General features: G+C 38.3%; 1 protein-coding gene across 36 annotated transcripts in view; it reads right to left on the bottom strand.

Moving 5' to 3' along the window:
- Nucleotides 1-7,528: 7,528 nt before the first annotated feature.
- The window catches only part of clasp2 (cytoplasmic linker associated protein 2), a 380,999-nt gene continuing 363,885 nt past the window's right edge, over nucleotides 7,529-24,642 (bottom strand). For 35 of the 36 annotated variants that reach the window (XM_048530161.2, XM_048530163.2, XM_059645795.1 and 32 more), the window contains 4 exons: nucleotides 23,141-23,269; nucleotides 17,952-18,158; nucleotides 11,010-11,126; nucleotides 7,529-9,199 (listed from right to left, as the gene is read on the bottom strand). In XM_048530161.2, coding sequence (XP_048386118.1) covers nucleotides 9,113-9,199; nucleotides 11,010-11,126; nucleotides 17,952-18,158; nucleotides 23,141-23,269 — 540 coding nt within the window. In that variant the 3' untranslated portion in view covers nucleotides 7,529-9,112. The remainder of the gene's footprint in view (nucleotides 9,200-11,009; nucleotides 11,127-17,951; nucleotides 18,159-23,140; nucleotides 23,270-24,642) is intronic. The other variant, XM_059645804.1, reaches the window with a different exon arrangement.

The following is a 24,642-nucleotide window of genomic DNA, read 5'->3' as shown; positions in this document are numbered from 1 at the left end:
GACTACACAATTCCAGAAAGCAGTGAACCACCACCTTCTCGAGGGCAACAGGAGATGGGCAATGAATGTTAGTTCAGCGCAGCTCAGGTCATTGAACTCCAAATATTAATTCTGTTTCTTTCTCCACAGATGCTGTCAGACATGCTAAGTGTTTTCATTCCGTATCTCCATCAGATGCAGTATTTTGTATTTATTTTTGTACAAATCCCCTTTGAAATTTTGATTTGAATTTCCCTCCACTGGCAATGCTACCAATGGCAATGCATTTCAAATCAAGCAATTGATTTTAAAACTTCTCCTCATTTCTCCCCTAATGTCAATGTTTCCTCTGGTTATAGACTTTCCTACCAGTAGGAACAATTTCTCTACCTACACCACCAAAATTCTCATGTTTCAGCAATATCTGTAATTATTTGAGATCTAATTTAAAATTTCCATTAACACCTAGATTCCTACAACTTTCAGAGAATTGAACGAAAAGCTGTTGGAGAATTGTATTGGCTAAAATTGACATCTGCAAAATATTATTTTTCTCTTTATCTAACTGTAAACATAACCAATTTACTACTGTCTACGTCCATTTAGAAAGATACTACATGACTTTACTGGATGAAGGGATGGGATTTCTCCTGGCTGAGGATTTTGAAAAGTGTCATGCTCTTAGGAGACAAGATAGATAGATCATTTAGGACTGAGGTAAGGTCGAACTTAAATGCTGAATATAGGATTAAAGGCAGGATTCTCGGCAGTGTGGAGGAACAGCGGGTTCTTGGTGTTCAAGTGCATAGCTCCCTCAAAGTTGCCACCCAGGTGGATAAGGTTGTTAAGAAAGCATTTGGTGTTTTGGCTTTCATTAACAGGGGATCGAGTTTAAGGGCCGCGAGGTTATGCTGCAGCTCTACAAAACCCTGGTGAGACCACACTTGGAATATTGTGTCCAGTTCTGGTCGCCCGATTATAGGAAAGATGTGGAGGCTTTGGAGATAGTGCAAAGGAGGTTTACCAGGATGCTGCCTGTACTGGAGGGCTTGTCTTACGAGGAGAAGTTGACTGAGCTCGGACTTTTCCCTCTGGAGAGAAGGAGGAAGAGAGGTGATTTGATCGAGGTGTACAAGGTAATGAGAGGCATGGTTAGAGTTGATAGCCAGAGACTTTTCCCCAGGGCAGGATTGACTGCCACGAGGGGTCATAGTTTAGGGTGTTAGAAGGAAGGCATAGAGGAGATGTCAGAGGGAGGCTCTTCACCCAGGGAGTTGTGAGCACATGGAATAGTTTGCCAGTGGTAGTCGTGGAAGCGGAGTCATTAGTGACATTTAAGCGACTGCTGGACATGCACATGGACAGCAGTGAATTGAGGTGAATGTAGGTTAGGTTATTTTAATTTTGGATTAGGATTATTCCACGGCACAACATCGTGGTCCGCAGAGCCTGTGCTGTGCTGCACTTTTCTATGTTCTATGAAAAATATACAGTTAATGGCAGGACTCTGAACAGCACTGATGTACAGAAGGATCTTGGAGTTCAAGGGTCTAAGGCTGAAACGTCAGCCTTCCTGCTCCTATGATGCTGCTTGGTCTGCTGTGTTCATCTAGCTCTACACCTTGTTATCTAGGCATATGGTATGCTTGCCTTTATTGGTCGGGGAATTAAGTACAAGAATCAGGACGTCATGTTGTAGCTTTATAAGACTTTGGTTAGGCTACATTTAGAGTATTGCGTTCAATTTTTGATGCCACAATGCAGGAAGGATCTAGAGGCTTTGGACATGGTACAGAACAGGTTTACCAGGATGCCTCCTGGATTAGAGGGTACAAGTTATAAGGAGCGGCTAGAGAAACTTGGGTTATTTTCTCTTGAGCAGTGGAAGCTGAGAGACTTGACAGAAGTTTATACAATTGAGATGCATAGATGGGGTTGATGGTCAGAATCTTTTTCCCAAAAGGGAGGTGGATGGCCTAGTGCTATTATCACTGTACTGCCAATCCTGGGGATCTGGGTTTGAATCCCACCATGGTAGATGGTGGCATTTGAATTCAATAAAATGTTTGGAATTAAGAATCTAATGAAGATCACTAATTCTTTTTAGGGAAGGAAACTGCTTTCCTTACCTGGTCTGGCCTACATGTGACTCCAGACTCCAATGTGATTGACTCTGAACTGCTTTATGGACACTTAGGGATGGGCAATAAATGCTGCATGATTAGCAACACCCTCATTTCGTGAATGAGTAAACAAAAAAAGTGTTTAACACAAGGGGGCATGATTTTAAGGCGGGGGGGGCAAGTTCAAAGGAGACATTGGGACAATTTTTTTTACACAATGGTAGGAGTCTAGTTTGCACTGCCAGGGGTGGTGGCAGAGGCAGATACGAAAAGGACATTTAAGTGACTTTTAGATAAGCACATGAATATGCAAGGAATGGAGGGATATGGACCATGGGCCAGCAGAAGGGATGAGCTTCATTTGGTGTCATATTTGGCACAACGTCATTGACTGAAGGACTCGTTCCTGTGCTGTACAGTTCTGTGTTCTTTATAGAGGAACAACCATGGTCACATTGAATGGTGGATCAGGTTTGATAGGCTGAATGGTCAAATCTTGGTCTTATTTTCTATGATTTAATTCCTCAACCTATTTGTGGAAGTAACATCTCAAACAGAATGCAAAAAGCCCTACGTATTGTGTAGTTTATGAGAAGCATTGACAAAGTATCCATGTACTATCAAAGACAATTAGGGATGGTCAATAAATACTAAGATATTCAGCAATGCCACATCACATGATTGAATGAATACATCCAAAATCAGTTACATTAAATCTTCATATTTTGACTTTAAGTAAACTCTGAGGAATGGTATTGAAAGAAAACTGAACGATAAACAGCAATGAGTATTCATAACAGGAGTTAAATAATTTTGTGGTGAGAGTGGGGAGCGTTAAGAACTTGGTATATGACCACCAGTTATTTTCAGTTGCAGCAATGATTTTTACTTAAATTCAATGTAAAGCAATGTTCATTGTAAGCTTTCAGATCCTGTGACCCTTCCTCAGAACTGCTGTGAGGAAGGGTCACTGGACCTGAAATATTAACTCTGATTTCTCTTCACAGATGCTGCCAGACCTGCTGAGCGTTTCCAGCAATTTCTGTTTTTGTTTCTAATTTTAAAGCACCGACAGTCAGTTTTCACTGTAAGCTGTTTGATAGTAACTCTGAGGTCCCGTAGAGGCCACCAAAGATCATTGCATATAAATTACTGGTATGGAAAAAAAATGAAAGTGGCTGTGTCTTTAAATAAATCAGGTGAACAGAGAGAAGGAAGAACTTTGCAAAATGGTTACATTTGTTGATGATACTAAACTTGAAGGGAGAATGGAATAGGAGGAAACAACTCAAATTTAAAAAAAAACAGACAAAATTAGTACATGAATTGAAAAATTTAATGCAGACTAATGCAAAGTACATTGGATGGGAAACTAAGCAATGAACATGGCCAAGATCGATGTTGAAATACCCAACTGTGAAGTGGAAGGAGATCTAATGTGGTGAAATTGATCTTAATGTTAGCAGAAAATGGGCAACATTATCATAGCTCATTATCTTTGCCTGTCCAATTTTTCTTTTTATTGATCTCCGTAGACATAAAATAGGCTTTCAATTCATTATCAAGCATTTTGTTATGGTGTCCCAGACTAATTTCACCCTTTTTGGAGTCTTAGTAGCGTCATTATTAAAAGTTATTAATATAAAGCAGTAATCAATAAAGCCAGTTGGGTGTTGGAACTGCATAACTAAAACCAGTGAATGTATTTGAGACCAAACTGGGATCAAACTGATGAGCTCAGTGGTTTCCTTCCAAACTATAACAACTTCATGATTCTGTGAATTCTACTTGCTTCAGTCAGGCCATGCCTTGACTACTGCATTCACTTCTGGGCACAGGAATATTGTGACCTGCACAGTCATCTCAAGTTGGGGCATGGGAGTCCAGAAATTTCAGAGGAGAAACTTGGGATCTTCATTTGAGGGCAGGGGTGGAGTTGGGATCAGCACTAATGAACGTCAGAGGTGAATGGGCAAGAAAAGTGTAGATGGAATATAATATTAAAAAACCGAGAGGTAATTCACTTTGGTAGGAGAAACGGAGGTGCAAAGAGTTGTTTTTAATGGTAAGAGATTGAAAAGTATAGATATACAAAAGGATCCAAGTGTCATTGTTGTTAAGTCATTGAAGGCTAATGTCAGTGTAGCAAGCTATTTGCAAGGCTAATGGAACATAGCTTTTTTGCAAGTGGAATTGAGCACAGTAGTGAAGCCTTGCTTCAATCTTATTGGAGTTTGGTTATGCCATGCATTTGGCATGCTCTGCAGTTTTGGTCTCCTTATCTCAGGATATTAATATCAGACAGGCAGTCCAAGAACGTTCACCGGACTTGTTCCCAGGATGGTGGGAATATCCTATGAAGAGAGAATGGGCAAACTGGACTGGTATTCTCTAGAGGTTTGAAGAATGAGGTGATCTTATTGAAACCTGCAAAACCTGGGAGAGTCTAAAAGCAGGGGGAATTATTGAAAAATAAGGGGTTGCCATTTGGATCTGAGATGAGCAGAAATTATTTTACAGTTCTAAACCTTTGGAATCCTCTACTACATAAGCTATGGAGGCTCAGTCAAAAGGAAGATATTATTTGAGTGGAGGTAGTTCAGAGAAAGTTCATCTGTATGATCCCTGGTGTCGAGGGATTGTCTTCTCAGCAAAAGTTGGGATTCTACTCAATCTGCTTCTTCTAAACTCCAATCTCATTGAAATGCATAAGATTCTTAAGGGTTTTTGCATTGTAAATGCGAGAAGATATTTCCTTTTCATGGGAGAGTCTAGGACTAGCAAACATAATCTCAGAATCAAGAGTGCCAATTAAAGACTGATAAGAAGAGGAATTTCTTCCCTCAGGTTTGAACGTCTTTGGAACTCCTTGTTACAAAGCTCTGTGGTGGCAGAGTGCTTGTATATATTTAAGGCTGAGATAGATTCTTGATCAGTAGGGGAAGTCAAGGGTTATGGGGAACGGACAGGAAAGTGAACATGTGGAATGGTCTCTTCTGAATTCTGTCTTTGTCACCAGTCACATCTTTCCACTAGTCTGTATCTATTAAAGAAGTCATCAATGGAGTCTCCTGGCTGATAAATTCTTCTGTTTTAATCATGTTCTTTCAAGAAGTTTTAGTTCTGATGTTAAAATAATTGTCAAAAGTTTTCAATAAGTGTTGGTGTGTAATAACATACTTTGCCTCGGAAATAAAGAACTGTAGACACTGAAGATCTAAAACAAAATTAGAAATTGCTGAAGAAATTCAGCAGGTCTGGTAGTATCTGTGGGGTAAACAGTTCGTGTTTTGCGTCCAGTTGTCCTTCTGCAGAACTGATAGTGATAATTAATACCATCATTTGCCATATACTGCCAATTCCGTAAAGAAATAGGTTTACTTGTTCAGCTTCATACTTAATGTCCAGTTTAACAGCTGTTTCATACATCAAGGATTGCTTTCTCCACAATGTCAAATTTGTGTCTCATTGAATTTCTTCAGAAATTAAACATTCTTGGCAATACGATTTCTGATGCCATGTTCTTTAGAGTATTTTTTCATTTTTGAAGTAAAGATGCTTCTCCTGTATTTTGCTGCTGTTCTGGAGAGTTGTCTTGCTCTTTTCAGCTTTAGTGGAAGATTTCTACCTTTCACAGTTTTTATTGGAGGATTTCCTGTTCTTCACTAGTGTCTATGAAAAAAATGTTATATTAAACTCTCTACTGACTCTCTACTCCAGCTTCTTTCTTCTCCAGTTTAGTCTACTTTTGTTTAGCTGTCCTTCATGGCGTCCATGATTATGACAGAGATATCTAATCTGAACTGCAACTTATTTTTTAAGTTCTCACCCTTTCAACCTGAAAGGAGAGGCAAAATTTTAAATAATAGACCAGCTAGCCTAACAAGTGTCATTGGGAAAATGCTGGAATTCCAGAGGAGGAGCAGTGGGATGGTTAGTTTAAGAACCAAGATGTCTTGTGTGTGGTTTAGAATAACACTGATAGCGTGAGGGTCAATTTCTATTCTGTTTGAAGTCAACTTGGGGATTGCATCTTCACTCTGTCCTGTAGTAAAATCATGGCATTAAGCTGTAGGTCAGTGACTCCTGGAATATTTGAACATGGGTGTTATATGTCTGTCCAGTTGACTCTGATTGTTCAGGCTTTTGCCATTAAGATGGCAGCAGCGAACTACAGGCTGCCATACTTTTAGGTTATTCAAAAGAAGTAGAAGGTTTGAACATAATCCTTTTAGTCGCAGAGAATCCATCCCCTTCTATGAACAGATGTCATGTCTATCAAGTGCAATGAAGCACTTACAAGTTTGACTAATTATCTTAATATGTTGTTGATGTAGCTTTAGAAACTCAGGATTGTTCAGTAAAATCTAATAGCGGATATTTTATTTTGGGTTTTGCAAATGTGGGCTGGTTGAGTACAGTCTGTACTCTACCTAACCTGGGTAGCTTCAGGAACATGTTTAATTCAGTCGATTGAATGGTAAGTAGGACAGGTTAAGCAAGCCATTTCATATGCCAGCTATGCAGTGGTGATGCAAGTGATATTTTCCAGGATGCTGTTGGCAGTTCAAAAAGATGTTATGTTACACAAAGTTGAACTATATTGTACATGAATTTCACTGCTGGTGCAATGCAAGTTAGATTGGCTGATTAAATCAAATAACACAACCATTTGGTTGTAATATGCAGTGTGCAACTGTACACAACCAGGCTGCACTTGCAAAACTCAAAACAAATATCTACTGTTGGATGCCATTCCACAGTTGGGTTGACAATCCTGCATGTTCTAACAGTTACACTACTAATCAATTTTGGATAATTAGTTGAGCTAATAAGATGGTTCATTTATGCTTGCCAAGTGTGACCAGTCATGTGCAGGGGCTGGTTTTCTGCAAATCAAATATAAATGAGCTGGGCATTGAAAAAAAAAATTCAAAAGCATATGGTGCGTACAGTTCCCCACTGGCTGAGTGTTGCTATTTAGAAAGTAATCAGAATTGATTTGCCAACTATCCAGCACTTTTTAAATCCAGTCTCATAAACTGATGTGACCATCTAAAATTTGGTATTCTTGTGTTTTGCCTGATGAACTCAAGACAAAACAGCTTTGACAACATCTGTATTTTCAGCAATATTTGAGTTCTGTACAGCTAATTTACGACATGAATGATTCAGACTTGGACCAAAATAAACAAATTAAGTCATTAAAAACATATCCAGTAGAAGTACTGACCATGGATAGGAAACCCATATGTGATAAGTTGCCAATTTTCCCTCATCATTTCAACAGAACAATTATATATTTAGTGGCATCATCTTTTGTACATTCTTTTTAGGGTTTATCTGTCAAACTCTTGTAATCTTTTGCAAAACGTCACAAAGATTATGGCAAAAGAATCAATTCTTGTGACTCAAGAGCAAGATAATAATGTTATATACAGTTTATTGCCAGTGTATGCACATTTGAAAGCACATAACTATAAATACATCAAATAATACAGTGTAAACCAATTTACTATTCACGTAACACTATATCCTTGATGTAGGTGCTAAAAAAGCCAGTAACAGATTTGCTTAAAATCTTTAAATACATTTCTACAAATTTTTTATAAAACAAAAAAAGGCAACTCCCTAACAGCAGCAAAACAACAGTCTGATCATGTTTTGCCTTCCCAGTGAGATTCAATTTTACCAGATGCCTTCACTTTAGTTTTGGACTTTACAAATCCAGCTCCACGAGCATCACCATCACAGAACAACTGGCAACAAAACAATTTCCAGTATCGACTTAGGATATATAATTGAATGTTAGTCATTACTCAACCAGGTAAAAGTAGTAGACCTTTTTTTAAAAACAGAAGGTTACAATAATAGGATGAAAGAATATCAATTTGCAATAAGAGGTAGAGAGAACACTAATGTAAGGTGCTGACATCTCCACAGTGATCCATCTTCATCGTTTTCCCAAATGGGCACTGTCAATATTTTATGACCTTAATTTACTGTATACATATATTAGCAATTGATGTTAAGCTTCCTGGAATATTTAAACAAAGCCATCACAGACAAGTAGGTCAGTAGCATCATCACAATTGTTGTCTACTTACTTAAAGTTACTGCTGAGGCAAAACCTGCCACGCAGACTTTCTACCTGATGAACGTGTTCATTTAACAAGAAATTTAGAAACACATACTAAATAGAAACAAGTTACATACTGAGTGTGCTTGTGTAGAGCACTCCACTCCGATGCACCCTGTTTGAAGAAGGGATGATGACACGTGTCCATTTCGTAAAGGTACAAATCTCACGCAATTTGTACCTATCCACATAAACCTACTACTGAGAAACAGGACACAGAGATGACTTGCTGCTGCTCAGGAATGCTCAGCTCTTGTCGCTTTCTTCAGTTTAACTTGCATTACTTTTATTGAGCGAACAACAGAGTAAATCAGTGAACAGACAAATGACACTGGCAAAACCAGACAATTCTAGCCCCAGCCCTTGCACAAACATTAAGTTACAATCCCTAAAGTTTTGTTATGACAGCATGCACCCAAAACAAGGCAGTTTGTTACTGCTTCAATCTGGTTCTGGTCTGACTTACTGGAGACATATCCTTTGCCAATGATTTTTGATACATAACCAGAAGTAAATTATGAAGTAAAAGGAAATTGTAATGCTGCTTTAGTAGCAAAAACACTTTTCTGAAGCTTAAAGCATTCCTTTTTAATCATAATTAGCATTTTATTTATATAACTGTAACACTGGTAAACATTAATTAGAAGAAACACAGAGGAGTCTGAGTGAGAAGAATTGATTTGAGTTTTATCTGAATTTACTAATACTGTTTCCTCTGATCTGGAATAAATTCTGGTGCAACAGTCACATGCAGGCTGAGGGAAGTCATTTGTTGTATACAGCTCTGATGAATCAAGTTCCAAAGAAGAGTCTAATCTTGAAAAACTGGTTGTTCTGTTCCCATTAGACCCATTTTAAAAAGCTGCTATCTCTAACTTTGACCAGTGAGATCTGAAGCTGAGCCACTTGTGCTGGAGCCAGTTTGTGCACGTTTAATGTACAAGTTTAACAATTTCATCTGAAACACAAAACAAATTGAAGCATGTTACTTTTTTAATATATGGGATTTAAACAGGACTGAAAATACTACATGCAGGCCAACAGCAAAAATCATGGATTCAGTGGAAAAACCATGAGCCAATAAATCATAAAATGAATAGGTTCTAGTAATATAATCAACTGGAATATGGAGGTATGAATATGGCTTTTGAGTATGTGTATAAGATAATAAACATTTCACATTGTGTAACTATTCCAAATGTCACAAGTTAAGAATAAAATAAGGAATGGAATTCACAAAAGTTGAGACTGTTAAGATGACAAGCATTCAAATCATTTCAAAAGAGCCACAAATGTTTTGTTTAAGTATTTCATATAACACACGAATCTCAAATATTTCAGGCACATTATTACCTTGCTTGGGTGGTATAAATTAACTGTACATATTATAGTAATATTATATTACTTTCTAACAAACATGGCATTCTAATCTACACAACTGGCAACCAATGTGGGTCAAGAATTACTACCTGGAATCCTTTATGCTCATGTAGGTTGTTATTAAATGGATTTAAAGTCTCAAACGATCATAATGATCAATCTACTCTATTGAATAGAGTTAATATCTTGAGTCTGAAACAACTCTCCTTCAAAGGTGTTTTGAAGAAGTCAACTTGGACTCAACCTATCAGACTCAAAACGTTAATTCATTCTCCAGATGCTGCCAGACCTCCTGAATTCCTCCAGCATTTACTGTGTTTGCACAGTAGCCCCTCTCCCTTTTTAAAATTTATATCCATGTTTGTGTGTGTGTTTCATTTTTTATTTTATTTTTATTATTTCATGTTTAATTCTTTTTCTCAGAGTTAGCAAATAAAAATTCTTTTTCTTTTATTGTAACACATAGGCAAACTGTATAGGCCTTTCTCTGACCAAAAACATGTTCTTTTCAGATACAAATTACTACAAATTACCAAGTTTGTTGAATTCAATTTATAGGTGTTAATTCAGCACTGTCTGACTGGGTTTCCTAAAAGAATACAATGCTTTTCAACATACCTCCAAGGGAGTTGGTTGAAGTATTTATTCATTCAGCTATGTAACTTAGACAGCTTTGGAAATTTATATGCACAGCAGGAGGCCATTTGGTTCATGATGTATGTGTCAGCCAAAGAGGAGCCATTCAGTTACTAGATTTTTGTCTCTAGCTTTGTGGATTATGGAACTTCAAATACATGTCTAAATACTTTTCAAACTCTGCTGTTTCTATCTATACCATCATTTCAGGTAGGGTATTCCACATTCCCCTCAAAATCCCTATAACCACTATTTAGATCACCTCATACTTCTATACCGAAGTAAGTGGTCCAACAAATGCTGAAATAATCATTCACACTCGTAACAGAAACTGCCAATGTAAATGTGTCACATTGCAGTACCTAAAAGGGAGCATAGGAGTATAAATATCTTAGGACACCTGTGTGTACAGTTTCCATCATAAATGGGGATGCTGGAATCCATGAGGTTGGTAAACTGCATACAGATTTAGAAATTTGAATTTACAACCAAGGAATATGAAGAAAGATAAGTTGTGACTTTTGCTTTCAATTACTTAAGTTTTCTTTTGCCAACATCATCCACTGAAACATAACTGTCAGCCTGAAAGGTTACAACACACTTCAAAGAAAATTATATAAACTGCAGTAGATTACTTAGCTTGAATTGCTGATGTTGTATGTAGCTACATCGTTGAGTAGAGAAAATTGTTTTCAATTTAAGTAATAACAAATTAAAGCATTATAAAAAAAAGTGTAAAGATAAAAGTTTACCTTACTACCAGTGAGTTGACCAAGGTGTGGTTTAAGATCTTCACCAATAACTGAATAGATGGCTACAAGGCAAAATACACTGGCTTTCCGAACACTGCTCTCTGTATTGTCATAACCCTGAAAAAATACGAGAATTGTACAAATTATTTTTAGGTCTAACAGAAACAGAAGTTGGAGATAAAGCTCAGGAGGTCTGGCAGCATCTGTGAAGAAAAATCAAAGTTAACGGTTTGGGTCTGGTGACCCTTCCTCAGCATACATTAACTTTGATTTGCCTTCACAGATGCTGCCAGACCTGCTGAGCTTTTCCTCCAACTTCTGTTTTTGTTTATGATTTACAGCTTCTGCAGTTGTTTTGGTTTTTATTCTTAGGCCCTACTGTCATAAAGTATATTAGCTTTTTACAATGATCTGTGACATATTGTTTGACATTCACCCAATAAAAAAAACTTTAAGTCTTGAAATTTTCAGTTGACCCAATATCCAATAGGAGCAATGGTTCCTAAACATTTTCCTATCGTGATCTCAATTTGAGGGTTTAAAATTATCACGACCCTTCTGTGAGCAGTGTGGATAGCGAAGACCTAGGAGAGAAGGGTTGGCCACTGTTTCCTTAGAACCCATGACCCAAGTTTAGGAAGCCTTCTAATCTGCAGGCTTTTGAGGGACAGAATGTCAGACCTCTACTATCCATTCATAAAAAGAACACTTTAATTTCGCTCCTTGATAATCTCTGATTTTGACTTGTGCTCTGGCTCTGGATTCTGCTACCAGAGGGTATACCTTTTCAGTATCTTCCCTCAAAGACCTGTATCTTTTTGAATTCCTTGATTAGATCAAGTCCCAATCTCCTGAACTCAAAGGAATATAAAACAAGTTAATGCAACTTGACAGGATATTTGAACTCATACAGGAGATCTGTCACCACAGAATTCACTTCCTGTCAAAATTGAAAGTTTCCTCAACTTTTTCTCATAAAGACTATGGACCACATGAAACATGAACCTCTGCAGGTTCAGTCAAAAAAATATGTGGGAATCTCAGTCAAAAGAACAGCAGCTGTGTACAAGCCGATTTCATGGCATTCTGATTTGTAGATTAGCCAGAACACTGAAGCTTGGCTTCATACCATCTTTGAAAGCAAAAATACTTTCAATAAGTGTGATTTGTAGACTCAGGCCAATCTGATAGAGAATGGATTCAACTGCTCTAAGTACCTGAATAGAGAGACAGAATTTGTTTACAATATTTGATGAATCAACTGTGTAGGTGTCTTCAGAGGAGTTGGGGTGGGCACTGATTGAAAGCACATATGGTCCAATAGTTATCATTTCTCAGGATGTTGGAGAAAATGAAGCAAATCCCATCTAGCCTCTTGTAAATTGATGATTAAAGGCAACAGCTGCTGGACTTCCTATTTTGTCACAGCACGAAAATGATACATGTTTCTGCTCAGATGAAGCTTGGTCAAATTTCTAAAGACATTTTGTTTAAAGAGACAACACAAAAATAGGCTTTTGAGCCTAAATGAGAGTCCTGGCCATTTGAAACAGTTATCTCATTAGTCCCATTACCCTGCTCTCTCCTTTTCACTTTATATCTAACTCTCTTTTGAAAGTTACCATTGAACCAGTTCCACCACTTTCACGGAATAGGAAATTGTTTTGTTCTGGTTCTTTTGCCGATTAGTTTAAATCTGTTTTCTGGTGATTGGCACTTCTGCCATCGTAAGAAGTTTTTCGTTATGTACTCTTTCTAAACCTTTCATGATTTTCAGTACCTCCATTAAGAACTCTCCTGGCCTTTGCTGGTCTCAGCACAGCAACCCCAGATTCTCAAAACTCCTTTTCAGAACTGCAATTCCTGATTGCTGGTGCCATTCTAGTAAATTTCCTTTGTGTGCAGCATTGGTCACAGTACTCCAGATAGGGCCTGTCCATTGCTTTATTTCAACATAACTTCCTTTATTTTGTACTCTGTGCCTCTATTTACAAAGCTCAGGACACTTCGTTTAAAAGGGTTAACTTGTCCTGAACTGTTAAAATCCCTGAAGCTGCTCTGAAATTGTACACTCTTGTTTTCTCAGTCTCTCGTGCTTTTTTCCAAAATGTATCATTACACATTTTGATACATTAAATTTAATCTGGCATGTCTTCATTGAAATAGTTTATCTGCTCTTCTCAAATCTGCTTATTTTTGTTGTATTTCAGGGTTTGTCATATGAAAATTTTGAAGTTATTATACGTGTTCCGAAATTCACATCATAGATACATATCAGCAAGAAGTGGTCCTAATATAGGCAACCAGGAGGAGGCTCCACTTCTACCTCCATCATCATGTTGAAGACCATTTGGACGAAGCATTGAATGGCCCAGAAACACCACTGCTGACTGAGCTGGTTGAGTCCTAAAGGACATAGCTGCTATACTGTATCTCTGGTAGTTGATGAATGAACCAACAAGTAGGGAAAAATGTATGCTACCTCTTCCCCAGCATTCTCTCTCACAGTTTCATCTGTCCATGATAGTTCAGGTAAGATTGACTGCCATTCAATCCTCATGGAGATGAAGTCCTGTCTTCACACTGGGTAAACCCTCCATTGGTAACAGTGTGGAGCTGGAGGAACACTGCAGGACAGGCAGCATCAGAGGAACAGGAAAGGGTCATCTGAAAATCTGAAAGAAATCGGGAGAAGAAGAATCCCGACCCAAAACGTCAACTTTTCTGCCCCTCTGGTGCTGCCTGTCCTGTAGTGTTCCTCCAGCTCCACACTGTATTATCTCTGACTCCAGCACTGGCAGTTCTTACGTACACTGAGTGAGTTAAAACCCTCCATTGGGTTGTGTGGCACTATCACAATGCCAAATAGGACGGACTTTGAGCAGATTTAGCAACTCAAGGCTGGGCATCCAGGAGGTGCTGTGGGCTATCAGCAGCTGTAGAACTGTACTTAAACACAGTCTGCAACCTCATGGCCTGGCATATTCCTCACTTCAAGAAATAGCTGAAGACACTGGATAATCTAAAGGCTATGGGCACTAACAACATTGTGATAATTGTATCAAATATCTGTGCTCCAGAAGTAGCTACGTCCTAGCCAAACTTTTCCAGTACAATTATAACACTGTTCTGTCCTATCCATGAAAAGTAGGGCAAATCCAACCTGGTGTCAATGATAATCAGGGGAAAATCTCCACTGATTGGTGTCATACCTAACTCAAAAGGAAAACGGTTATGGTTGTGGGGGTGGTGTCAATCACTTCGGTCTCAGCACATCACTGCAAGTGTTCCTCAGGGTAGATGTTTTCTAACCAATCTGTTCAGAGATGTTATTACACACCTCTGGAACAGATTGGGTTTAAAGTCGGGCCTCTTGGCTTAGAGTTATGGACACTATCTCTGCCCCAGTAAAGCCCTTACATATTCCTTGAGGTCACATCCTAAGCTGAAAAATCTTTAGACACTTCATCAATGACCTACCTCCAACCTAAGGTTAAGAAGTGGGGATGTTTGCTCATGATGGCACTTTGTTCAGCATAGGCTGATAAGTGGCAAGGAATTCACATGACAGAAGTGCCAAGAATGATAATCTCCAAGACTGATTCTAATGCCCCTCAGTGTTTAATGACATTATCATCTAATGCCCCCATAATCAACATCCTTGGGGTTACCATTGATTAGAAACTGAGCTGGATCAGGTATTGGAAATATTGTGACTTCAAAAGGTGGAATTTCTGTGATGAATAATTCACCTTCTTCTTCAATCAGATGTGTGGTGGAATAATCTGTGCTTGCCTTTATGTCTGCAGCTCCAACAACATTTAAGAAGCTTGACATCATCCAGGGCAAAGCAACCACTTTCACTGGCACTCCATCTACTACCTTCAACATTCATTCTCTTCACAATGCACATATATGATGGCCACAGTGTGTACCATCTACAAAATGCACTGTTACATCAGCACCTTCCATATCAATGATCTCCAGCACTTAGAAGGACAAGGGAAGCATATACATGGGAACACCAACACTGCAAGTTCTTATCCAAGCCACACTCTGACTTGAATCTATATCAGAATTCTTTCAAGGTGCTTGGATTAACATCACAGAACTCCCTTCCTGCTGGTACTGAGTAGTACTTTCACCCAGAGGAATGCAGCAGTTCAAGAAGGTAATTCACCACCACCTTTTCCAGGGTAATTAGAGATGGGCAACAAATTCTGGCATAGCAATAACAACATCTATGAACAAAAAACAAAGTTCCTCAGGGCTGGGAACGCATGGCAAATTGTAAAGACATGGCTCTCTGCCATTTTCCTATAGCCCTCTTCATCTCCAAGCTCATGACCCTGGGACAGGAAAAATTCTGCCCAATGTTTTAGACCTCTGACTCTTCACTCTCTGTTTCTTATGTTAAAAAAGCTTGCATGTTTGCAGAGTTTCTCCAGCATGTTCTATGTTTACTGCTACTGTCTTCTGTTTCTTTGTAAATTTTCCATCCCCTCTGCCAGTGCTCCTTTAAATGCATGAACATCAGTTTTATTAATAGGTCTGTTATCTGACACTTCATCAAATACCTCATGAAAACGCATATACACTGCCACACTGAACAACATGCCAAGTTTGTTGAACCCATTCTGAATGTTATTTATTAACATATTTTCTTAGTAAAAATTAATTTTGTTGCACATTTTAATCTGCAAAACGTTCCCCGCTATTTGCATTAGGTTAATTAAATATAGTTGGAGTGTTTATTGCTCTTTCCCCTTTTTCACTAATATAACACATTTTTTATCCTCCTGCTTTCTAGAATCAATTCAACATTCAAGGAGCTTTGAATGACGGTGACCATAGCCACCATCATTTCCACTTTTATTTCCTTCAACAACCCAGGATACAGTCTAATTCGTCTAAGGGACATTTTGTATTTGAGTGCTACCAACCTTTGAAAAACTCCATCCATTTCAGTTCACACAATTTATCTACTACCTCCCCCTTTACTGGTATGATGGCAGCATTCTCTTCTTTTGTGAATACATCTGCAAACTACTTGTAGCAGCTCAGCCAAGCCCTTTGGATGGCTAGTTTGTTTCCAAAGTGGTCCCATCCTTTCTTTTCACAACCTTTTTACTCCTGAAAAGTATTAAATGTGCCCTTTTATGTTTTCTTACACACACTCTTTTCCCGTCTTATCTCCCTTTGGTTGTAAACACAATCAAATGCATTGGGAGAACACCCAAATCATAACATCCTTTCCCCAATTCAAGAAGATATTCTACACAACATCATATAAAACTATAAATTCAAGTAACTGCTACTGCAGATTTAAATAGAACAAAATATGAACTATGGGTAATTCAACGGTTCAACAGTAAAAACTAGAGCCACACAGTAGTCAACATAGTCTGTTTATCTTAAGCTCTCAAAATGGGACCTGAGGTTCTCTGAAGGTTTTTAAAATCTTATTGCTGGTGTGTGAAATAATCTCTCTAGTGGTCAATAGAGAGGAAAACACAACAGAGAAAACATGACACTAGAGCTCACATTTATGCACCTTTCCTTGCCATGCATTTCAGCGATGTATCATGAATTTAGTTCAAAAAGGACAGGAGTAACTGGGAGTAAGAAAGAGAAGTGAGAGGTCAGTTCCTGCTGTACTCCCTGGATCCTTTCAATCTGGAATCAGAATAGAACTTTGATTTCACAAATCTGCAAGAAATCAGCAAACTGACATGTGGGTCAGAGCCAGACTGTGTGAACTTTCCTGAAGCAACTAATTAGTGGTCAGAGATGTATAATTAAAGATAGCAAGTAAATTTTTAATACTTGTACTTCTTCCACTTTGGAAGAAGAACATAAATAATGGAGAATACCCTCAAATGGAAGTTAACTTTCTCTCCAAGTCTTCTAAGGCTTAAATTGAAAGATTGGTTTGTAGCTAGGCTATCAGATGGTGTGTCTTTGTATATGTGGTGGTGATTTGTGGAGGTCAAGTGACTGGGGGAGTGTTTAGGGACCTCTGCATATGGTGACTTGTTCTTGTTCTTACCACTGACACCTTTAATTGACCTAAAATGGCCACAAACTGGCCATATTGGCAACCGGCTATGCTCAGGTGGATAACCCTGTCATTCTCATTGCACTTCCTACACCCCACACATATCAAAATTACATCTACAGAAAAGTTAGAGGTGCAATTGGAGGCAGAGAGCTGACAGATCAGCTGACTGAGTGATTTGAGGTCCCACCCATTTTTGAGTCTGGCCCCAGCAGAAGGTAAAAATATAGCACATGCAGTGAGCAAATGTTGCCTGACTTATTGAGAAATTCCAGTTTTCTCAATTTATTTTCAATTTCTCTTCCTTGTTTGATTCTTGAAATTGTGGAAATGCTGATAGTTGAACTTTCTTGAATTTTACCAAAATGTCGCAATAATACAAATCCCTTGCCTAATTAAATGTCACTAAGCAACTGAGTGCTTGCTTCAGTTTAATTTGTGTTAGAGGGTGGAAACATAATGACACCTGGGTGCAGGAAGAGGGGGGTAATGCATAAAGGAAACGGAGAAGATGGAGCTGAGGAAAAAGGGATACCTGGTAAGTGAGAGGCAGGTTTGCTGAACAAGGATGAGCATAGCAAAGTGCCTTGGTAACAACACAGAAATATATCAACTTTAATAATGATGGAGGGAATGCAGCTCAATTAAATAGAAACATATATCCAACATACTTTTTTCAAATTGTCCAATTCTAGGTTTGATTCAACCTACAAACTTATCAAAATTTTCTGATTACTTCACATCGAAAAGTCTTCAGAGCATGCACTTTGAAAATCCATGATTCAATTTAACAATTGTAATTGATTTATCTCTGGTGATTTAAGTTAATGTACTGAGTCTAAGTATGAAATATTTATATTTGCAAACTAATGATCACTACATACCATTAACAGACCAGGAATAATTTCAGGCAACAATTGATTCAGAGTCTCCTTATGGACCCTCTCTATGATCTTGGTTTGCATCTTAATGGCTGCCAGGTTGATTGGACATTCTGCAGTCTGGATAATAGGACAAAGCACTTTAATACACTGTTCAGGATTGATGGATGTAGCCAGGGCTGTAGCAGCTTCTTCAGCAGCTCTTACCACCTAATGAAATAATACCCAGATGTTAGAATTCCACAGTGCATCTCAGTGAGCATAAGTTTGTTTTCATCAGTATAGAATTAGGGCGAGAAAATCAGTGAGAAATTGGTATAAAGCCCTGGGAAAATTGCAAGTGATCCTGATTCATAATAATGTTCCTGTCAATGGGAAGCATGTTGTTTCTTTGCTTCTATAGATTCCTCTTGTGCCGGATACTCTTATTCTAATGACTAAGCAGGTTGCATTATTCCATTCAGAGATAATGGGAACTGCAGACGCTGGAGAATCCAAGATAACAAAGTGTCGAGCTGGATGAACACAGCAGGCCAAGCAGCATCTCAGGAGCACAAAAGCTGACGTTTCGGGCCTAGACCCATCATCAGAAAAGGCGGATGGGGAGAGGGTTCTGAAATAAATAGGGAGAGAGGGGGACGCAGACTGAAGATGGATAGAGGAGAAGTTAGGTGGAGAGGAGAGTATGGATGGGGAGGTAGGGAGGGGATAGGTCAGTCTCCTGAGGACGAACAGGTCAAGGGGGCGGGATGAGGTTAGTAGGTAGGAAATGGAGGTGCGGCTTGAGGTGGGAGGAGGGGATAGGTGAGAGGAAGAACAGGTTAGGCAGGCTGGGACGAGCTGGGCTGGTTTTGGGATGCAGTTGGGGAAGGGGAGATTTTGAAGCTGGTGAAATCCACATTGATACCATCGGGCTGCAGGGTTCCCCAGCGGAATATGAGTTGCTGTTCCTGCCACCTACAGGTGGCATCATTATGGCACTGCAGGAGGCCTGGGATGGGCATGTCGTCTAAGGAATGAGAGGGGAGTTGAAATGGTTCGTGACTTGGAGGCGCAGTTGTTTACTGCGAACCGAGCGTAGGTGTTCTGCAAAGCGGTCCCCAAGCCTCCACTTGGTTTCCCCAATGTAGAGGTAGCCACACCGTGTACAGCGGATGCAGTATACCACATTGGCAGATGTGTAGGTGAACATCTGCTTGATGTGGAAACATGGTGTGGCTACCTGTACGTACACGGCCTAGGGCCAAAACGTCAGCTTTTGTGCTCCTGAGATGCTGCTTGGCCTGCTGGGTTCATCCAGCTCCACACTTTGTTATCTTGCATTATTCCATTGTTAAGTTGACAGCCATTTTGTGTGTGATAACTGTTCATTTTGCCTTTGTCCCTTGTTCACTCTGTCTTTACAATAATCACGTTGAAGTCTCATACTATAATTGCAATGAGTTTTATTGGACAGACTTGCTGCTTCTTAAAACAATTGTCACATTTTGTATTTAACTATATCCCAATAACACAAAGATCAGTGCTACATGTCCAGCTGGGCAGATCAATTCTACTATTCAATCATAATAAAAAGGTTCATAAAGAGGCCAAATCTTAGTTAAAGTTTAATTTTACATTAAATACTTTAAAAGACATTTTTCAACATTTTGTAATACATTAGTTCTTCAAACTACTTTCCTCGTGTTAACATATTACTGTGACAGCCTGATGCAGCACTGGACTCCCTCATGGACTGCAGTGGTTCAAGAAGACAGCTCACTGCTGCTTTTCTCAAGGGTGCTTATGGACAGGCAATAAATGCTTGCCTAGCCGCCAATGCATACGCTCTATGGACAAATTATTAAAACATTGCATTCTGAATTTTGCAAGGACAGGCTGATGAAGTCTAGTCAGTATTTTACCTCTTATGGACAACTGAGGGGATGTGCTGTTTAAAGCATCTGCCAGTTGTTGGGATGAACAGCCTGTGTACTGCACTGCAGTGGCACTGACATTCAAATTACTCCTTTGTGTTGTAGGCAGAACAATTTTTTCTTAATAACAGCATCATGTTAGTAGAAAATACAAGCATTCTGGTCTTGTGTAGTAAGAGCATGAAATACTTAACTTCATATGTTGTTGTAACTTTTGAGACTCCTTATCTTTCAGGGCAAGTTGAGATAGACTGGGGTACATTTCAGAATAGAGTGTGGCATCCTTAGTCTCTTTAGTGAGGATGCACAATACACAGCAAGCAATGGTTAGATTGGGACAACCATTATCCTGTGTTTGTTAGACTGTTTTACTGCTGCAAAAAAATCCTACAAATAGATCTGATGCTCTATTATGAAGGTGATCAAATAGTTTGGGCCCTATTTATGAGATTGTCAACAAGACCAATTTAGTAGCACACAGATTTTGGTAATCCCAGTATGTTTTTGGACGAGTGGAAACAGGCTTGTCATTGGCAGTAGTACGGAACCCCTTGGAGACAGTAAGAACTGCAGATGCTGAAAACCAGTCAAGAGATGTGAAGCTGGAGAAAAACAATCGGTCAGACAGCATCCAAGGAGGAGGCAAGTCAAAATTCTGGGCTGAAACCCTTTGTCAGGACTCTACATCCATGTACTTAATGGACATTATACATTTACCTACTAATGAATCACTCAGTAAGCTGTACATGTTTAAATTATATTAATACATCATGAACAATCTAGGGATGTCACCATTCTCTGAATCTATTCATTGAACTTGTGACCTTAGCAACTTGTGTGACCATATACAAGATTTTTGCATTGATTATTAAGATACTAAATTTATTGAAAATATTTGACAAGTAATAAAATAACTGTATTCCACTGTGCATCAAGTAATTGTCAGAGGTAATAATATATGAGCATGTAATAACCTATTAGACAAAGAAAATCATGAAAATAGAATTGAAGTTCATTCACACAATGTGTGTGAAATACTTTGTCATTAAATGAACATGACTTTTTCTTGATCGTTCATGCTAGATTAGCTACATAGACCAGCATTAACAACCCAACCCTGATTGCCCTGGAAAAGATGGTGGTGAGCTGCTGTTTTGAACCACTTTAATCTTTGGACTGTAACAATACTATAATGCTATGGGGAAAAATTTGATACAATTGCGCAGCTTGCAAGCCTTTTCAAACAGAAGTTAACTATAAGTTACATGTAAGATTAGGTAAGTTCTGCAGTTTTCCTTATTAAAGGGCATTAGTGAACAGATTTTTTTACAACAACTGAGAGTAGTTGTATGGCTGCCTTTGACAAATATTCAATTTCAGATTCTTCTTTTGTTGAATTCAAATTTCATCATCTGCCAAGGCGGGATTTAGACCCATGTTTTCAAAGATATCATTCCATCTTCATGTAATGAATATAAACCATTATTTAAAAAGTTGAATGCATAATCTATACACTTATGGTACTGCAGTTACTTAATTTAAATATATATGCTACAATATTATCTGCACTGTCTGGTAAAATATGTGTCTGAAACAGTGAAAGAGGGTCAGTTCTATTATTTATGTATTTTGAGAATCTTGTAAAATATTGCTTAGGGTAAAATGATCATGTGGGGGTTTGACCTGACATCAGGAGACGTCATGGGGTCCAGCACTCTCACTTTTGCCACAAACTTTGAGATGTGAAACAGGATAATTTGCAGGATGGATATGACTGGGTCTATTATTGATTCCAGTGCTGAGCTGAATATTAGGTGATCCAGCCAATTAAATTCTTTTTGCTTTGTAAGGGTTTGGTTTCACAAAGATTTAGGGGGCCATATCATATTCAACCACATTGTTGTGGTCTTGAAGTCCCATTAAAGCCAGACCATGGAAGGACAGCAGTCTCCTAAAGAATATTAATGAACCATGTGAGGTTTTAATGATAACTGACGACAGTTCAAATTCACGATTACTAGGAATGGCTTCTAATTCCAGATTTAAATTTTTCCAGCTGCTGTGATATAATTCAAATGCATGCCCCAAGGCATTAGGCACTTCTGAATTAGCAGTCCCGCGATATTAACAGATCAGTCAAGAATGGCAAATTAAGCTCAATGAGCAGCGTGGTCCACCCCTTATTATTTACGAACATAGCACCAATTACAAAGGCATAGCTTAAATTGCTTTTAATGTGTTTTGGGTGGACAAAGCAATTGCACAAAACTTTGCTTCAGTGAGAGATAATGTAAGTCAGTAAATATTTGGGATTGGTGAACAGGACTTCATGTCAATAAGAACGTGCACACAGACATGGCGCAATAAGAATCAGTGTAAATGAAATTGATCAGAATATTATCACTATAATTTAGATTAGGCTGTGTTTATTTGTGGCACGGTCAAAAATCACAAAACACCAGGTTATAGTCCAAAAGGTCTGTTTGAAGACAAGCTTTTGGAGTTTCATGCCGTTTTCATGTGTCAAACACCAGGGGGAGCATTTCCTGCACAGCTGCGGTTGCAGTGCAAGAGTTAGGGCGTTTAAAGTGAGGGATGCTTTTGTCATGTGATTCTGCTTTCTGTTGCTGAATTAAGAGTTGGAGATTACAAAGATAGAAAAAGGCATGTCCATGGAAGACTTTTCAAACAAGTATGAAAAATGTAAATGCTTCAGTGGGAAATGATGTAAGTCAGTAAATACAAGGGATAGGTGAATAGGACTTCATGTCAATGGGAACGTGCACACAGACATGGCTCAATAAGAATCTGCATCAGCATTTGTTTTTAGTGATTTGGGCAGTTCTGGATGATAAATTATGCAATTTTCTGCATGTCCCACAACAGTATCACCATTTTCATTAATGCATGAATTTCAGCTAATTTAAAAATGTTCAGAGACCAAAGAATCCATTCAGCAAATTCAAGGTGAACCAAAAACAATTCTACAGTTAGTTTAAAAAATTACAATTTTTTTGTGCATTTATAACTGCTGTCATTTCCAAGATTTCCACTTTAAGGATTGTGCTATACTAATGTTCTTGTTTGGATTAATAAAAATATTGCCCAACCATTTGATGTGTTCTGCAAAAGAATATTTTAAAGATTGTAGGTTATCAATACAGTTGTAAACACCTTTTGCTCAATGATCAGTTACAAAAATGCTTGCAGAAAAATATTAATACATATTAAATTGGCTTTTCCTTCAGCTTCCAAGAAAGAAAGTGAACAACCAACCTCTTTTTGAGGATCTTTGTGAGCTTCCAATGTTCTTATGATAGTAAGTTCTGCATAATTTTTGAATCTTTCTGGCTGGTGCTTTAAAATTTCCTTTAAAACTCGTAGTGCCAATGCTCTAATTGTATGCTGTAATACCAATAAAGAAAAAACTCAAAAGTTAACAAATCTTTCATTATGTAACTTTGAAGACAATTGCAAAAAGGGTAATAAAAATAAATTTCGCAGAATGTAAAGTTCTATTTAGCAAAAAAAACCTGATCCAACCCCACCCATTATTATGGCTATTGGAAATACAAGGTATGTTCCAGGTGGGTGCCATTTCTCTAAAGAGAAAAAGAATATCAAAGACCTTAATATATATTCATATTTGGCTTAATTAGCTGACACTGTGTATGCAATAAACATTTAAATAAATCAGTACCAAGCAGAGGATGTTTAGTCTGTGAAATTCCACTGATTTACTTATGGCAGTTCAACTGCTTCTTGCATAACCCTGAAGTTTATGCCAAATATCTTTATTGGTAATTTATTCCAAATATTTAGCACTACGAATGACATTCTCTGCCTGTTCTAAATTTGTTTTCTCCATATATCCATTGAATTTTTTGGTTCTATATCATTAGAACTCTGGATTAAAACTTAGTTTTTTTTTGGTTTAATTATAGCATTTGATATACTTGTATGGAGGCCACTCCATGACAAGAGTTTGATATACTTGTATGGAAGCCACTCCATGACAAGAGTGTAAATTCTAAGTTTTAGAAGCCAAGAAAGATATTTGGCATTAACTTCAGGGTTATGCAAGAAGCAGTTGAACTGCCATAAGTAAATCAGTGGAATTTCACAGACTAAACATCCTCTGTTTGGTACTGAAAAAAATATAGGTTTCCCACATTAAATTGGACAGCAGAGTCCTATATTCTGTGTACTGGCTCCAGTTTATTTCACCTGTTGTGACCACAACTCAGATTTTACGGTCACTAACGGCAACTATTGACTTTTATGTTATAAGATAACAAAGAACTGTGGCTGCTAGAATTCTGGAACAAACAACAACAGAACATACTGGAAAAACTCAGCAGAGTTTGAAGAAGAGTCACTGGACTCGAAACATTCACTCGGTTTTCTTTCCACAGATGCTGCCAGACCTGCTGAGTTTCTCCAACAATTTCAGAAACTGCTTCACCATATTTTCTCTGGATATTGCAACAAGTATTATCTTCTATCAGTGGCAGCATTCACACCCTTAAATAGAGGTCATGAGCTCAAGGACTGAAGCACACAACATAAGTCCAGACTGCAGGACTAAAATGTCAGATGTGACACTTCTCAAAAAGCACGTCAGACCTGCCGGATGGACATCAAAGGTCCTATGGCAATATCTAAAGATAAGTGAGGTCTCCCAGTGTTCCACTCAAAATGTTTCCTTCAATATCTTAAAAACAGATTAACTAGTCATTTATCTCATTATTACTTGTGAATAGTATGCAAATCAACTG

Source organism: Stegostoma tigrinum, chromosome 5, assembly GCF_030684315.1.
Source record: "Stegostoma tigrinum isolate sSteTig4 chromosome 5, sSteTig4.hap1, whole genome shotgun sequence".
In the NCBI taxonomy this organism is placed as follows: Eukaryota; Metazoa; Chordata; class Chondrichthyes; order Orectolobiformes; family Stegostomatidae; genus Stegostoma; species Stegostoma tigrinum.
The sequence above is the reverse complement of the archived record's forward strand: the minus strand, read 5'-3'. Positions and strand labels throughout refer to the sequence as shown.